At 46.2% G+C, this 16,874-nt stretch overlaps 1 protein-coding gene across 2 annotated transcripts in view; it reads right to left on the bottom strand.

Moving 5' to 3' along the window:
* Positions 1 to 16,874, bottom strand: part of KCNH5 (potassium voltage-gated channel subfamily H member 5) — a 203,195-nt gene that overhangs the window by 171,572 nt on the left and 14,749 nt on the right. The window contains exons 2-4 of one of the 2 annotated variants that reach the window (XM_056851652.1): positions 4,263 to 4,386; positions 2,069 to 2,175; positions 435 to 563 (exon numbers count right to left, since the gene is read on the bottom strand). In XM_056851652.1, coding sequence (XP_056707630.1) covers positions 435 to 563; positions 2,069 to 2,175; positions 4,263 to 4,386 — 360 coding nt within the window. The remainder of the gene's footprint in view (positions 1 to 434; positions 564 to 2,068; positions 2,176 to 4,262; positions 4,387 to 16,874) is intronic. The other variant, XM_056851653.1, reaches the window with a different exon arrangement.

Below are 16,874 nucleotides of genomic sequence, written 5' to 3'. Positions count from 1 at the left end.
TTAGGAAGTGGGCAGGGTCAGGTGGGGCTTTTGCTCAGCAAGGCTTGTGATTGACTACTGGAGATTGGATTGGCTGTGCAGATTTTTTAAAATGTTGCTTTGGCAGGATCTGCGCTGTGTGACTGAAGGGAAGCTGTGGCGATCATTTTGTGGCTGGCTCCGCCTCCTGTGGCAGCCATTTTGTGGTGGTGCCCACCATGCTGTGCAGGAATTCCAGTGAGCCCAGAGGTTCAAAAAGGTTGGGGACCCAATGGTAGACAGACAGCCTCCCCAAATACCTGTTTGAAGCGGCTCACAAAGTAAAAAAAATAAAATCATAATAGCATTAAAATCATTAAAATTAACTGTTATTTAAAAGAAAACCGAGACAGACGGATGGAAGGAAAAATCTTTGTAAACTTTTCTCATTTTAAAAAAATTCCTCTTCAAGTTACCTTTTGTCGATTCATCTTCAATAGGTTGCTTGAACAAAGTGATATCCTTAAACGTGCACAGGAATAAAACCACTTTGTCGTGCTCATTTCTGATGGGTGCAATTTGCATATAAAACCAAACGGGTGTTCCTGTAAGGGGTGGAAAAAAGGAGGCGTGAAGTGAAAGGGCAAAAGTCTCTGCCCCAGATATTTAAAGAGCTGTCCTAAACAGAGTTACCCTCTTCTAAGTCTACTGAAGTCAACCAGCTTAGAACAGGGAGAACAGACGCCATGTCACATCGACTTCACCCCCCCAATGTGACGTCCCTTCCAGGTATTTGCAGGTAGTGATGTCACACCATCGCAGCAGCAGCAGCATTCCCACCCACCCCCAGCCCTGCCATCCTGCCTCTCCCGCTAGTTGCCAGGCATCACCTGGATATAAGAAGAAGAAGAAGAAGAGTTCATTTTTATATGCCGACTTTCTCCACCACTTAAGGGAGACTCAAACCAGCTTACAATCACCTTCCCTTCCCCTCCCCACAACAGACACCCTGTGAGGAAGGCGGAGCTGAGAGAGCTCGAAGAGAACTGTGACTAGCCCAAGGTCACCCAGCTGGTTTCGTACGTAGGAGTGGGGAAACAAATCCAGTTCTCCAGATCAGAGTCCACTGCCCCAAACCACTGCTCTTAACCACTACACCACGCTGGCTCTAGCTTATACTAGCTTAGAAGGGTGGAACTCCATTTAGGACTCCACTTATGTCCATTTAATCTTTGTCTAAGAGTCTTTGTCTAAGTCTGACATCAGAAACCACAATATTCAAAAACCAGTGGGAGAACATTTCAACCTTCCAGGACATTCTGTTGCAGATTTAAGAGTAGCAGTTCTCTTACAAAGGAATTTCAAAGGGAGATTGGAAAGAGAAACTGCTGAATTACAGTTGATATTCAAACTAAAGACAATGCATTTACCTGGGCTGAATAAAGACCTTGCATTCATGGCTCATTACCAATGCTGATTTCTCCACACCCATCTCTCCCCTGGACATCACAGACTCTTCTGCATACCACACCTAATCCCATCACGCCTGCTATTCACATTTACATACTGTTAACATTTACATACTAATGCTTGTCTGAATTCACTCTCCTCTACTTAAAGACAGATGGATTCACATTCTAGCTGTATCTGAAGAAGTGAGCTGTGGCTCACGAAAGCTCACACCCTGCCAGAAAATATTTTTGTTAGTCTTTAAGGTGCTACTGGACCCTTGCCCTTTTCTACTAGCTCAGCTGAAGGGAGAATTAAGAGTCTCCTCTGGGGAGGGAATGCCCAGATGGTTTTAGCCAAATTTTGTGAAATTGCATATAAAGTTTGACCCCTAATGTTGGGCAATTGCAATTAGATTAAATCATAATTTGGTCAGTTTTAGTCAATCATAAATTATTTGGAAATTTTAATTAGGAATGTTTTTCATTGAACTGCTATAATTTTTTACCTTTTGTATAAATGTTTCATGTGTTTTACTGGCTTATGCTGTATCAATAAATCTGAATCTGAACCCAGAATGTGGTGGGAAGGAGGTGGCTAGGGTTGCCAGAGTCAGGTTAAATAAACAAATTTACCGGTTTGTGCCCAATTTGATACGTACTGTTTTTCTTGTACAGGAGGATTTCGTAGCAGTTCGACTCATAATTGTCAAACGTCTGTCGGACTTTTTCAATAGTTTTCTTGTCTGTGAGTTCCCCATACATAAAACTGGAAAGGAAGGAAGGAAGAACATTCTCATTGGCTTTTAAAACAAAAACAGCAACCTACTTGCAAGCAGTTTAGATTGCTGTGTAATTGCAACCACTGTGTGTATCCTTACCCATAATTTACACCTTGCAATTCCAATATTTGCAGTTACTAAATTTTTATGAAACCCTCTAAAAGCAAATAATGGTGGCAGACTCCTTTGTTGAAGGAACAATTTATGTTGCCAATTTAAGTGACAATGGGGGCATATTTTCAAAAATCCATTTCTCCCCCCCCCCCAAAAAACAGCTGACGTTATTTTAAACGTTTTTTGTTCTTAAGAGCTCCGATGCAGTATGCGTCTAGCACTCAAAATGCTAAAACGATAACATTGCATCCAGGTAAGATGATAAGAAGAAGAGTTGGTTTTTATACCCCGCTTTTCCTCGACCTTTAAGGAGTCTCAAAGCGGCTTTCGATCACAATCCCTTCCCCTCTCCCCCAACAGACACCTTGTGAGGTAGGTAAGGCTGAGAGAGTTCGGAGAGAACTGTGACTAGCCCAAGGTCACCAGCAGGCTTCATGTGGAGGAGTGGGGAAACAAACCCGGTTCTCCAGATTAGAGTCTGCCGCTTGTGTGGAAGAGTGGGGGATTGAACCCAGTTCTCCAGATTAGAGCCCGCTGCTCTTAACCACTACACCACACTGTAACAGCCTCCCAAATGCCTTGGTTTAGAGGAGAAAGACACATGGATTAATCCCACTGCTTTTCGAACATTAGTTATCTTATTGGGTGTATTATTCACACCTGCTTCCTTCCCAGGTCTGCCCAGGGCATGGGGCATATGATATAGCAAGAAACCAAGTAGATCTGGGCTGAGTGGGAGATGGATGAGCCCAGAGAGCCAGTGAGATATAGTAGTTAGAGCTGAACTAGTCACTGGAAGACCTGGGTTCAGATCCCTATTCAGTGGGTGACCTTAAGCTAGCTGCTTGCTATTTGCCTAGCCTACCTCACAGGGCTGTTGTGAGAGCAAAATGGAAGAGGCTAGCATCATGAACGCAACCCTCAGCTCCTTGGAGGAACGGCCTGATTTTAAAACTGTTTAGCGGGATAGACTATCAGGGAGCCCTGTCTACTACTCTTCTGAGCTGCTTGCAGGAACAGTGGATTAGAACTTGAATTTTTTAAATACTGAAAACAACAAACACTGAGGCTACATGATGTGAATGCAAAGTAGCTTTGAGCTTAATGCCAGGAGCAATTTATCTGTGGTACTCTCTCTCTTCCTTCAAGCCCTAGCAAATAACCTACATATCTTGAATTAAGTTTCTAGTCCTCAGCTACACTGTGGGGGCAAACAGTTGGGTACAAATAATGAGAAATAATGTTGTCATGGAACTGCACTGGCTCCCATGTAAGCTCCCCGCAAGCAGAAAGTAAGAATATCAGGGAGAAGGATGGGCAACACCCTTTTCTACATGCAAGGAACCAAGAAACGAGTTCCCTTGTTGCAACTGACTCTCCCAAGCACCCTGTGAGGTAGATTAGACTGAGGGAAAACAACTAGCTGGTGGAGTTTCAGGGCCAAATAAGGATTGGAAGACTGATCTTTCCACCCGATTCCACCATGCTAGCCACGGCACAAGACAGAAGTGGTCACCAGAGTGAAAAATAACTCTGCTCGACTGCTGTGGGGGGAACTGATCGAGGGGGTTGGCCTCTGTTGCTTGAAGATGAGTTGACATTCTGGGAGATCTACAGGCCCCACCTGGAGGCTGGCAACCCTAACAAGGCGCTTGCCCCAACATAGGGTTGTCAATCTCCAGGTGGTGGCTGGAGATCTCCTGCTATTACAACTGATCTACAGGTGACAGAGATCAGTTCCCCTGGAGAAAATGGCAACTGGACTCTATGGCCTTGATGCCCCTCCCCTCTCCAAAGCCCGCCCTCCTTAGGATCCACCCCCAAAATCTCCAGGTATTTCCCAATCGGGAGCTGTCAACCCTGACACCTCTCACCCCAAGGGAAGGCCCTGCTGGAGTCCAGTCTGGCGAAACCCCGGAGGTCAAAGAAATCTTCTCCTGCCCCAGCAAAGCAAAGTTACCTGCAGGTGCTGCTCTTCTGCATGACGTCAGCTCGATGGTATCCAGAAAGTTTACAAAATCCGTCATTACTATAGACTACAGGCCAGTCCACAATTTGAGCATTGCCCAGTAAGAAACTCGATTCTAAATGGAAAGAAAGGCAAGAGGAGAGTGAACTGCTGCGCTAAAGGAAGGCATCCAAGTGACCAACAGGTGTGCGTACACTGAACACATGAAACTGCCTTATGTTGAATCAGACCCTTGGTCCATCAAAGTCAGTGTTGTCTACTCAGACCAGCGGCAGCTCTCCAGGGTCTCAGGCTGAGGGGGTCTTTCACATCACCTACTTGCCTAGTCCATTAACTGGAGATGCCGGAGATTGAATGTGGGACCTTCTGCATGCCAAGCAGGTGCTCTACCGCTGAGCTACAGTAAGGTGCTCAAGGAAGATGGGGACACATAGGGTTGCCAGATCTGGGTTGGGAAATGCCTGGAGATTTGGGGGCGTGGAGCCTAGGGAGGGCAGGGTTTGGGGTGGGAAGGGACGTCAGCATAGAGTCCACCCTCTGAAGCAGCCATTTCTCCAGGGGAACTGATCTTGGTCATCTGGAGATCAACTGTAGTAGCAGGAGCGCTCCTGGTGCCACTGGAGGTTGGCAACCCTACATGTCAAGCCATCATCAGGTCTAGAGATACCTGGCAGCAGTGAAGGTGCTAGTGGGCTAGGACTTGCATGTAGTACAGTTGCCATATACAAAGAGCTGCAGTAGGGCCAACCTCATGGACCCAGAATTCTGGAATTCCAACTGATCTCCGTACGACAGAGATCAGTTCCCCCAGAGAATATGGCAGCTAGGGAGGGCGTCAGACAGAATCCCTAAAAGTCCCTTCTGAACTCCCTCCTTTCCCCGAGCGCTGCCCTCCCCAGGCACTAGGGTTGCCAACCTCCAGGTGGTGGCCGGTGATCTCGCACTATTACAACTGATCTCCAGCCAACAGAGATCCGTTCACCTGGAGAAAATGGCCGCTTTGGCACTTGGACTCTATGGCATGGAAGTCCTTCCCCTCCTCAGACCCCGTCTTTCTCAGGCTCTGCCCCAAAAATCTCCAGGTATTTCCCAGCCCGGAGCTAGCAACCCTACCAGACACTGCCCCCAAATCTCCAGGAATTTCCCATGCCAGGTCTTGCAGTTCTACCCTATAGCCTCCAGTGAACGCTTTTGCACACCCCTCCCCAAAAATAAAGAACCAAATTCAAAATGACAAAAGCAAATGCATTTAACTGTATCCATTATTTTGCAGTTTTTCTTCTTGGAAAAGGTCATCTGCCCGTGTCGTTCATACTTCCAGTGTGTGTGGGGGGGGGGGGAGGGAGCATTGGCTTACAAATAAGGGCCTCTCAGAGCCTCAGTTTTGTTATTGGAAACCAAGATCATTGTGTGGCTTTAACAGCACACAATTCCCTTTCAAATAACAAAACAGGAACCCTGGCTTGAAATAATGGGACCAAAACAGAGTGGAGGATGAAGGGTTAAACTCTTTCCCTGCAAAGCCCTGAGGCAAATTGAGGCTGCAGGCTCCTGCAGTTTGCACTTTATAAATGGCCAGGAATGCCATGATTGTTGCATAAACCTCCTTTTTAATATTTATTTTCATTATAAAGGAAAAGGGTAGGGGAAATACAGGAAAAGGGAACATGAGAAAACATTACATAACTACACGGCCTGCATAGATCAGGACGTTTACCCAACACAGAAATATGATTTATAAAGATATCAAAATATTATAGATTCTAGCCTTCTAGCATCATATATTTTACCACACTATGTTAAACCTTTACATGTTAGTATAGGTTGCAAAAATACATCCACTTCTTATATGGTAACCTACATAATTCATTTTCTCTACAAGGAGATATAATTTTAAAAGACAGTTCTAACCTTCTAGCCTCTGTGCTCTTCTATCATTAAACCTTTACGTATTGATAATAAAGTTTCCATTAAAAAAAAAAAACAGCTCGTAGTGTTGATAAACCTCCTGCTATTCAGTTTTCTCTGTTTACTAATCGGTTTCAACCAGTCCAACCATGGTGGTTGGAGTGCTATTTTTAAACACTTTCCCACTGGTGGTTTCAGATTTGCATCGAATTGTATACAGCATTGTGGAAACAGACCAGAGGTGGTAATCCCAGTTATGCAAGCTTTTAACTCAGAATGTCAAGCTCTTTATTTGCAACAAAGCAAGCTGTTTCTACGGCTGAAACAGCGTGGGCTAACATTCAGCTGTGTATGAGATAGAGAGGCAGGGTTGCCAACCTCCAGGTACTAGCTGGAGATCTCCTGCTATTGCAACTGATCGCTGGCCGATAGAGATCAGTTCCCCTGGGGAAAATGGCCACTTTGGCAATTGGACTCATAGAATAGAATCATAGAGTTGGAAGGGACCACCGGGGTCATCTAGTCCAACCCCATGCACAATGCAGGAAATTCACAACTACCTCCCCCCCACACCCCCAGTGACCCCTACTCCATGTTCAGAAGATAGCCAAGATGCCCTCCCTCTCATGATCTGCCTAAGGTCACAGAATCAGCATTGCTGACAGATGGCCACCTAGCCTCTTCTTAAAAACCTCCAGGGAAGAAGAGCTCACCCCCTCCCGAGGAAGCCTGTTCCACTGAGGAACCCCTCTAACTTTTAGAATTCTTCCTAATGTCTAGACAGAAATTCTTTTGATTTAATTTCAACCTGTTGGTTCTGGTCCGACCTTCTGGGGCAACAGAAAACAACTCCGCACCAGTCTCTCTATGACAGCCCTTCAAGTACTTGAAGATGGTTATCAAATCACCTCTCTGTCTTCTCCTCTTCAGGCTAAGCATACCCAGCTCCTTCAACCTTTCCTCATAGGTCTCTATGGCATTGAAGTCCCTCCCCTTCCCAAACCATGCCTTCCTCAGGCTCTGCCCCAAAAACCACACACCAGTGGGAAAGAGGGACCTGACAACCCTACAGAGAGGATGGGGGGAACCGAGAGTTCAGAATATCCTCATAAAGTAAACAAAGCTGCAGCAAAGTTGTTAGCTAGGCTTTGAAAGCCCAATGGTACGTTTCCCCCTGGAAATAGGAGAGGTGGGGTACAGGAGAAACCCCAATGGGAGCTTCCACAGTAGCTGTGCATGTGTGTGTGTATAAAGTGCCATCAGGTCTCAGCTGGCTTATGGCAACCCAACAGGGTTTGCCAAGCAGGAGACATACAAAAGGTTCTTGTAGGTTATCCGGGCTGTGTGACCGTGGTCTTGGTATTTTCTTTCCTGACGTTTCGCCAGCAGCTGTGGCAGGCATCTTCAGAGGAGTAACACTGAAGGACAGTGTCTCTCAGTGTCAAGTGTGTAGGAAGAGTAATATATAGTAATAAGAGTAATATATATATATATATATATATCCTACACACTTGACACTGAGAGACACTGTCCTTCAGTGTTACTCCTCTGAAGATGCCTGCCACAGCTGCTGGCGAAACGTCAGGAAAGAAAATACCAAGACCACGGTCACACAGCCCAGATAACCTACAAGAACCAATGAACTCTGACTGTGAAAGCCTTCGACAGTATACAAAAGGTGGCTTGCCATTACCTGCCTATGCATAGCAACCCGGAACTTCTTTGGCGGTCACCCATCCAAGTATTAACCAGGGCTGACCCTGCTTAGCTTCTGAGATTGGACGAGATAAGGCTAGCCTGGGCCACCCATTGGGTTGCCAATCTCCAGGTGGGGGCTGGAGATCTCCTGCAATTACAACTGATCTCCAGACAGTAGAGACCAGTTCCCCTGGAGAAAATGGCTGCTTTGGAGGGTGGACTCTATGGCATTGTACCCTGCTGAGGTCCCTCTCCTCCCCAATCTCCCCTCTCCAGGCTCCACTCCTAAAAACTCCAGGTATTTCCCAACCTAGAGCTAGCAACCCTAGCCATCCAAGTCACAACTCCACACTAGCTAGAAGTTGGGAATTGTCAAGTAAACCAGATGTTTGAGCATTATATATAAAAAGGGTCTGTTGCAGCAACAATTATTATATCTTGTTGGAGGTTTAAAGTTAAGATGTATTTCATTTATTTACTGCATTTATACCCTGCTTTTCTCCCCAAATGGGAATCCAAAGCAGCTTACGTCATTCTCCTCTCCTCCATTTTATCCGCACAACAATCCTGTGAGGTAGGTTAGGCTGAGAGTGTATGACTGGACTAAGGGAAACCTGGATTAGATTTCGATGAAGGTGGAGTGAAAATTGAGGGGAGGAACATTAACAATCTGAGATGTGCAGATGATACTACATTACTGGCAGAAAATAGCAAAGACTTGAAACGACTACTGCTGAAAGTTAAAAGAGAAAATGCCAAAGCAGGACCACAGCTGAACATCAAGGACAAAAGTAATGACTACGGGAGATTTACACAACTTTAAGGTTGACAATGAGGAAATTGGAATTGTTCAAGACTTTCCATTCCTTGGCTCCATCATCAACCAAAAGGGAGGCTGCAGCCAAGAAATCAGAAGGAGATTGAGACTGGGAAGGGCAGCCATGAAGGAGCGAGAAAAGATTCTGAAGTGTAAGGATGTGTCACTGGACACCAAGATCAAGTTAATTCATAGTTCTTGTGGGTTATCCGGGCTGTGTAATCGTGGTCTTGGTATTTTCTTTCCTGACGTTTCGCCAGCAGCTGTGGCAGGCATCTTCAGAGGAGTAACACTGAAGGACACTCCTCCTTCAGTGTTACTCCTCTGAAGATGCCTGCCACAGCTGCTGGCGAAACGTCAGGAAAGAAAATACCAAGACCACGGTTACACAGCCCGGATAACCCACAAGAACCAATGAACTCTGACCGTGAAAGCCTTCGACAATATTTTAATTCATAGTATTCCCTATTACTATGTATGGGGATGAAAGCTGGACAATGAAGAAAGCTGATAGGAAGAAAGTAGATTCAATTGAAATGTGTTGTTGGAGGAGAGTGTTATGGACTGCCGAAAAAACAAATCAGTGGGTTATAGATCAAATCAAGCCTGAACTGACCCTGGAAGCTAAAATGACTAAACTGAGGCTGTTGTACTTTGGTCACATTGTGAGAAGACAAGAGTCACCGGAAAAGACAATAATGGTAGGAAAAGTGGAAGGCAGCAGGAAAAGAGGAAGACCCCACAAGAGATAGATTGACTCTATAAAGGAAACCTCTGCCTGAGACCCTGGAAAGCTACTGCCAGTCTGAGTAGACAATACTGACTTTGATGGACAAAGGGTCTGATTCAGTATAGGGCAGCTTCACGCTTAAGTTTGGCAAATGCTTTTGCATCTCTGTAATAATAGGAGTGGGGCCTTCTCTGCTGTGGCCCCCTGTAGCCAGAATGGGAAATGGTGATCCCCCCCCCCCGCACACTTTTAGGAACAGATGTTAATTTCTCCTGTCCTTTAAATCTATGTTAGCTGTTCCCATCTTCTGGTTCAGTGAGTCTTTTTTAAAAAAACGGGTTATTCTTTAATGCTTACATCTGCGTTTTAATTACTGTCATTTGCCATGCTTGTTTGATGATGCCTAATGTTCAACGACTGCTTTGTTCGCGGCCTCGAGAGCCCCTTGGAACGAAAAGACAGAATAGAAACCAGAGATGGGAATAAAATGAAGTGAAAATAACTATGTATAAGCAGAGGAAGTCCAAGTAGGCTAAAAAAGGAGCGTTAATTTTGTCTAATCTGGGCGGGTTGTTTTAATTTCCCTAAATGTACATTGTAATGAAATCTGTGAGCGTACCCAGGTAGAGAGTGAGTCTCTATGAACACCATGACTTGGAGGGTTTGTTGAACATAAGAAAGGCCATGCTGGATCAGACCAAGGCCCATCAAGTCCAGCAGTCTGTTCACACAGTGGCCAACCAGGTGCCTCTAGGAAGCCCACAAGCAAGACGACTGCAGCATTATCCTGCCTGTGTTCCACAGCACCTACGGTAGTATGATAGGCATGCTCCTCTGATCCTGGAGAGAATAGGCATGAACATAAGAAAAGTCCTGCTGGATCAGACCAAGGTCCATCAAGTCCAGCAGTCTGTTCATACAGGGGCCAACCAGGTGCCTCTAGGAAGCCCCCAAAACAAGACAACTGCAGCAACATCCTGCCCGTGTTCCACAGCTCCCAATACAACAGGCATGCTCCTCTGATCCTGGAGAGAATAGGTATGCATCATGACTAGTATCCATTTTAACTAGTAGCCACGGATAGCCCTCTCTTCCATGAACATGTCCACTCCCCTCTTAAAGCCTTCCAAGTTGGCCACCATCACCACATCCTAAAGCAGGGAGTTCCACAATTTAACTATTGCTTCAGTATCACATCAGTAATCTATCTGATCCATTGGTAAGCTGCCTTTGTATATTTTCATAGCATGTGTTTCCACTGGCTCCTACGCAGCTGTGCCAGATTTTGCTGTTACTGCCAAAGTATCTTTGGCAGAACAACAGGCTGACTAATCTGAAACAATTCTTGAACACACACAGGAAGCTGCCTTATTCTGAACCAGACTGTCCATCAAGGTCAGTATTGTCTATTCAGACTGGCAGCCACTCTCCAGGGTCTCAGGCAGAGGTCTTTCAAATCACCTACTACCTGATCCTTTTAACTCAAGATGACCTAGATTGGACCTGGGACAGAAATGCAGGCATTGCAAACAAAATGGCAAAGGCCCATCTACAGGGTCAAGGGTTGCCAGGTCCCTCTTCGCAGCTGGCGGGAAGAGAACGTCGGCATATAAAAACCAACTCTTCTTCTTCTTCTCTCTACCCCACTCCTAATTTGGTCAACCTTTATCATGCTTCCCCTTAATCCACCCCTTTTAAACCTGAAAATCCTCAAACTCCCCAGCCTTTATATTGTCGAAGGCTTTCACGGTCAGAGTTCATTGGTTCTTGTAGGTTATCCGGGCTGTGTGACCTTGGTCTTGGTATTTTCTTTCCTGACATTTCGCCAGCAGCTGTGGCAGGCATCTTCAGAGGAGTAACACTGACGGACAGTGTCTCTCTACACACTTGACACTGAGAGACACTGTCCTTCAGTGTTACTCCTCTGAAGATGCCTGCCACAGCTGCTGTCGAAACATCAGGAAAGAAAATACCAAGACCACGGTCACACAGCCCGGATAACCTACAAGAACCAATCCCCAGCCTTTCTTTCTGGGAAAGATACTCCAACCCCTTCAGTCATTTTATTTGCCTTTTTCAGTACCTTTCCTAGCTCTACTTTTGTATGTGTTTGTGAAGGGACAGCCAGAATTATATATGATATTTCAAATGCAGCCGCATCAGAGATCTCTTATAAAGGCGCTGCATTTTAGATGCAAACCTTAAATCCTCCGCCTGAAATCTGTCTCTTTTTTATCACTGGTACCGCAAACCAAGTTGAAATTTTCATCACGCTTTCCACCATGACCAAACATCTCTTTCCTGAATACTCCCCACCAGCTAGTTCTCATTTCATCCATGCATGCCAGAAGTTAGGCTCTTTGCCCAATGTATATCACTTTAGACTTCCTTACACCAAATCATGTTGATAGTTTGCTTCATTTGGAGAGATCCTTTCAGAGCTCTTCACAGTCTGTTTAGTAACACTTCAGGGAGACATGGGTATCTCTAGGGTTCCCAAGGGCCTGGTGAGGGCGGGTAATTGCCCACCAACTCACTAGGCTGTCCACTGCCCCTCAACTGCACATGTGTGCCGCACCACTGACACTTCTGGGTTACCCCAGAAGTGCCAGAGATGCTCTAGCAATCTCTTCCAAAGCCAGGGTTGCCAACCTCTTGGGGGTGGCTGGAGATCTTTGTCTGGAGACCAAGTCCTGTGGGGAAGGGTTGAAGGAGCTGGTGTGTTTGGTCTGGGGAGGAGAAGACTGAGAGGTGATGTGATGACCATCTTCAGGTACTTGAGGGGCTGTCACGTAAAGGATGGTGCCGAGTTGTTTTATGTTGCCCCAGAAGGTTGGACCAAAACCAACGGGTTGAAATTAAATCAGAAGAGTTTCTACCTAGACAATGGGAAGAATTTTCTAACAGTTAGAGTGGTTCCTCAGTGGAACAGGCTTCCTCAGGAGGTGTTAAACTCTCCTTCCCTAGAGGTTTTTAAGCAGAGGCTAGATGGCCTTGGGCAGATGATGAGAGGGACGGCATCTTGGCCATCTTCTGGGCATGGAATGGGGGTCGCTGGGGGTGGGGGGGAGGTAGTTGTGAAATTCCTGCATTGTGCAGGGAGTTGGACTGGATGACCCTGGTGGTCCCTTCCAACTCTATGATTCTATCTCCTGCTATTACAACTGATCTCCAGCCAATAGAGATCAGTTCACCTGGAGAAAATGGCTGCTTTGGCAATTGAACTCAACGGCATTGAATTCCCTCCCCTCTCCAAACCCCGTCCTCCTCAGGCTCCACCTCAAAAACCTCCAGGTAATTCCCAACCTGGAGCAGGCAACCATACCCAAAGCTCTATTATTTCCATAGAGTTTTTGGAGGGGAATTGCTAGAGCGTCGTGCACGCTTGTGTGGCACTTCCAGGGTAAACCCGGATGTGAGGGACTTGTGCCCCATGCACGCAGATCACTGCCCTTCATTGAGATGGACATAAAGCTCCCGCCAGAGGCATTTTAGGACCTGGCAACCCTCGGTATCTCACCAGTGACTCTGGACTTCTGATGCCTCTAGATTTGGGGTTGGAGTAGGGTTGCCAGGTCTGCCCTGGCCTCTGGTGGGGCAAGGAGTGGAGGGTTGCCAGATCCAGGTTAGGAAACGCCTGGAGATTTGGGGATGGAGCCTAAGGAGGGCAAGGTTTGGGGAGGGGTAGGACTTCCGTGGGGTGTAATGCCATAGAGTCCACTCTCCACTTTCTCCAGGAAAACTGATCTTTGTCATCTGGAGATCAGTTGTAACCCCAAGAGATCTCCAGGCCCCACCTGGAGGTTGCTCACCATGGAAGAGTAGCAGGAAGACTTCCACCATATAGAGAGACTTGGCAACCCTTGTGAACATGGAGTTTGTGTGATCCAGCCAGTACTTGTTGTTACGAAATGGGTTGCCAATCTCCCGGACTGGTCATGGCAACCCCAGCTGATGCGTACCTCCGCCTCTCCAGAACAAGCAGCAAGCCTAAAGCCGCCTGGAAACGAGCGCCCCTTCATCCCGCGAACTGGCAGTCAAGGAGCAGAGGACAGGTCAACCCCTCAAGTGAACCAGAGGGAATCCGTTTCCTGTGTGTCCCCGTTCCAGTGAAAGCCATCTCGCAGGGAGCTGTCAGCACGCAGCTACCATCAACACCCCCCTCCCCTTGCCTCATCAGCTTGATTAACGAGCCATCGAGAGACGTTGAGATAACAGCGAAAAACCATTCCTCCAGCTATGCAAAATGATGCGCCCCAGAGACAGCGATGTGCATCTTTGTGTATGAGCAGTAATCCCATCTACAAGCAACTCCCAATCCTCCTGGAATTGCGCAAATCAATGGAAACAGCATAGTTTACTCAATTGCCCCATTTCCCCACCCCGGCAGCTGACCATTAATCCCTTTGTCACCTTTTGTTTCACCTTGGGAACCACGAGGGTAATCCCATTATCCAACCCCATGAAAAAGGTATATCTGGGGTACCCACCATAGACACCATACCTTAGGTCTTCCCTTGGCTTCTTTGCCACCACTCTGTGATTTGGGTTTTGCGCAGCTTGGTCACACCCCCTTCCCGCCTCGCTGGTCGAGTCTCCGGGAACCCCCCTTCCTTGCCCTGCTTTCCCAGTATTTTAGCCTACGGAACTCAGGACAACTCCGCTTCAGGACAGGTGCAGTATAACCCATCATCAGGGCCTGCCACATTGGCAACTGTCTCTCTACTCCTCTCTTTTGCTCCAAGACTCTGTATGTTGGTGTGTGTATTATATTTGGGTGCTTTTGCACATATTTCATTAATAAGTAAATGCTTGAAACTAAAATCCATTTGCCTTCGCCTCATTTATTGGGTCTCAGATTGGACTCCCGTAGACACAGGTTAAGATCCCTAGGTTATGCCCTTGCCAGTTATTGAACGCTAATTTCCCCATAATATTAATAACCGAGCATTTTGGCTAACATTGTTCTTGTAAGTAAAGCACAGAGCCCAGTAATCCAATATAACCCATGCCAATTTCATAATCCCCGCAGGCAGCGAGGATTTCTGATGGCCCTTCATCCTACCGCCCATCTCAAATCCCTGACCAATATTGTCTCTACAGGGATCCGGTAATTCACCTGTTTCGATTATGTATAATCTTCCTCAGGAACGACTTCCCGTTCGGCACCTGTGTCCCAACTCCGTCCTTTAGGTGCAGACAAGGCTCTGGCATTGCCGATTCCTCCTGGCTGCACTGTGCACTGTCTACATAATCGAAACAGGTGAATTACCGGATCCCTGTAGAGACGGTATTGGTACCACAGGCACCATGGCAAATTGTCATATTGAAATCACAAGGCTACAAGCTCAATACTATATTGAACCTTTCATATTGGGACTTTAAACGGCACCATCTGGTTGGAACCTTTGCACTACATTCTCTGTAACAGAATTGTGAGATCTGTGAATCTGTTCACGAAGAATTGCTGTTATAAGTGCATTTGATGTTATTTCCTTGTTCTTGCATGTTATTGTTCTAGATATGTTTTTTTCTGAATGAAATTGACACACTTGCAAACTAACATTGTACTTGCTTATTACTGCTGTTTTTTGATTCTCCAGTACCTGGAGGTTGGTAACCCTAGCTGATAGGTCCCCCCTGGCCCTGGTAAGTAATTGGGTTGTTGTTGTTTTTTTTGCCAGATTGGGAAACACTTGAAGATTTGGGGATGGAGTGTGGAGAGGGAAGGGACCGCAGTGGGGTATAATGCCATAAAGTCCACCTGCCAAAGCATCCATTTTCTCCAGGGGAACTTTGCTCTGTAGTCTGGAGATGACCTGTGATTCCAGGAGACCCCCAGATCCCACCTGGAGGCTGGCAACCCTTCTATCATCCATGATAGCTAAATGTTCAGAGGCAATAACCCTATAAATACCAGTGCTGAGAGGCAACAAAGGGAAGAACGTTTGGCCTCTGGGCATTGCTTTTTGGCTTTGTCGATGCTTCTAGTTTGACAGTGTGTCAAAGACGATATTTGGACTAAACAGACCATTGGATTGGATGTGAATTCTCTTTGTGAATTCTCTCCATGTGAATTCTCTATTGATGGATGAATTTCCATCATTGTATCAGGATTTCTCTTCCTCCCTCCTCCCACTGCTGTCAAAAATTGCCCTGGGGAACAGGGGACCCCAAAACAAGATAAGAAGGGAGAACCTGCAAAAATCACTCCCCTGTTCCATCAATCAAAATGTTCTACTAGATCCAACTAGGGCTGCTGTAGAGTTTCCAGTGATTCCTAGAGCTACCCTACTTCATTTCCAGGTTTTCCCTAGAATCATAGAGTTGGAAGGGACTGCCAGGGTCATCTAGTCTAACCCGTTGCACAATGCAGGAAAACCCCAGTGACCCCTACTCCATGCCCAGAAGATGGCAATATAAAAATCCTCCAGGATCCCTGACCAAACTGGTCTGAAGGAAAATTGCTTCCTGATCCTTGGAAGTGATGTTGAGACCCAGTCGACATCGCACACTCCCCATGTCCCGCAAACCCCAACCCTAGATCCAACCGCATTGGTTGAATCCAACCCAGCTGCTTTTATTTTCTTTCAACCGTGAGGAAGAATGTTGAGAATTGACTTGTAAATTTTGTATATGCAAGTTCCAGAAGAAATGAATTCATTCAACTTGAGCTCAGCAAATGCCTCTGGGATTACTTGATGGCCACTACAGACATTAAAAAAAAGGTACAGGTAGTCCCCTGTGCAAGCACCAGGTCATTACTGACCCATGGGGTGACGTCACATCCTGACATTTACCAGGAAGACTATGTTTATGTTTGGCATTGCCCTCCCCAATCATCTACACTTTACCCCCAGCAAGCTGGGTACTCATTTTACCGATCTCAGAAGGATGGAAGGCTGAGTCGACCTTGAGCCAGCTACCTGCAACCGACTTCCGTCGGGATCGAACTCAGGCCGTGAGCAGAGCTTTTGACTGAAGTACTGCAGCTTACCATTCTGTGCCACAGGGCTCCTACTACAGACATATGCTTTATTATTTCAGGCCCTGCATCTGGGCTAGCAGAGGACATCCCTCCTTAGGTGTCAATTGTCCAAATGACCCACAGGCAAGACAGAAGTTTTGCTTTTTCTCATCTCCCATTTTACACACATTGTTTTCATTTTTATTTGACAGGTGAGTTTTTATTAGCAATTTAGGACAGGCATGCTATTTAAAAAAGACTTCATTTGCAATGGCCGTAGAAAAACAAGGCAATATTATATGACTGGCAGTGGCAACCCTTGATAATCAGTTTGCATTTGTTTTATATTCAAACGTGCACCTAGGGGGTTGTTTTGGTTCTGCCTTATTTACCTTCTCCTGTATGGTTTTTGAATTCTGGATGTTATTGCGACTCTTGATCTACAAATAAACTTTCAACCAAACTGTTTTTAGACTACATGTA

Source organism: Euleptes europaea, chromosome 6 (assembly GCF_029931775.1).
Source record: "Euleptes europaea isolate rEulEur1 chromosome 6, rEulEur1.hap1, whole genome shotgun sequence".
Classification (NCBI taxonomy): Eukaryota; Metazoa; Chordata; class Lepidosauria; order Squamata; family Sphaerodactylidae; genus Euleptes; species Euleptes europaea.
Note: the sequence above shows the minus strand (reverse complement) of the source record. Positions and strands in the feature narration are given on the sequence as shown.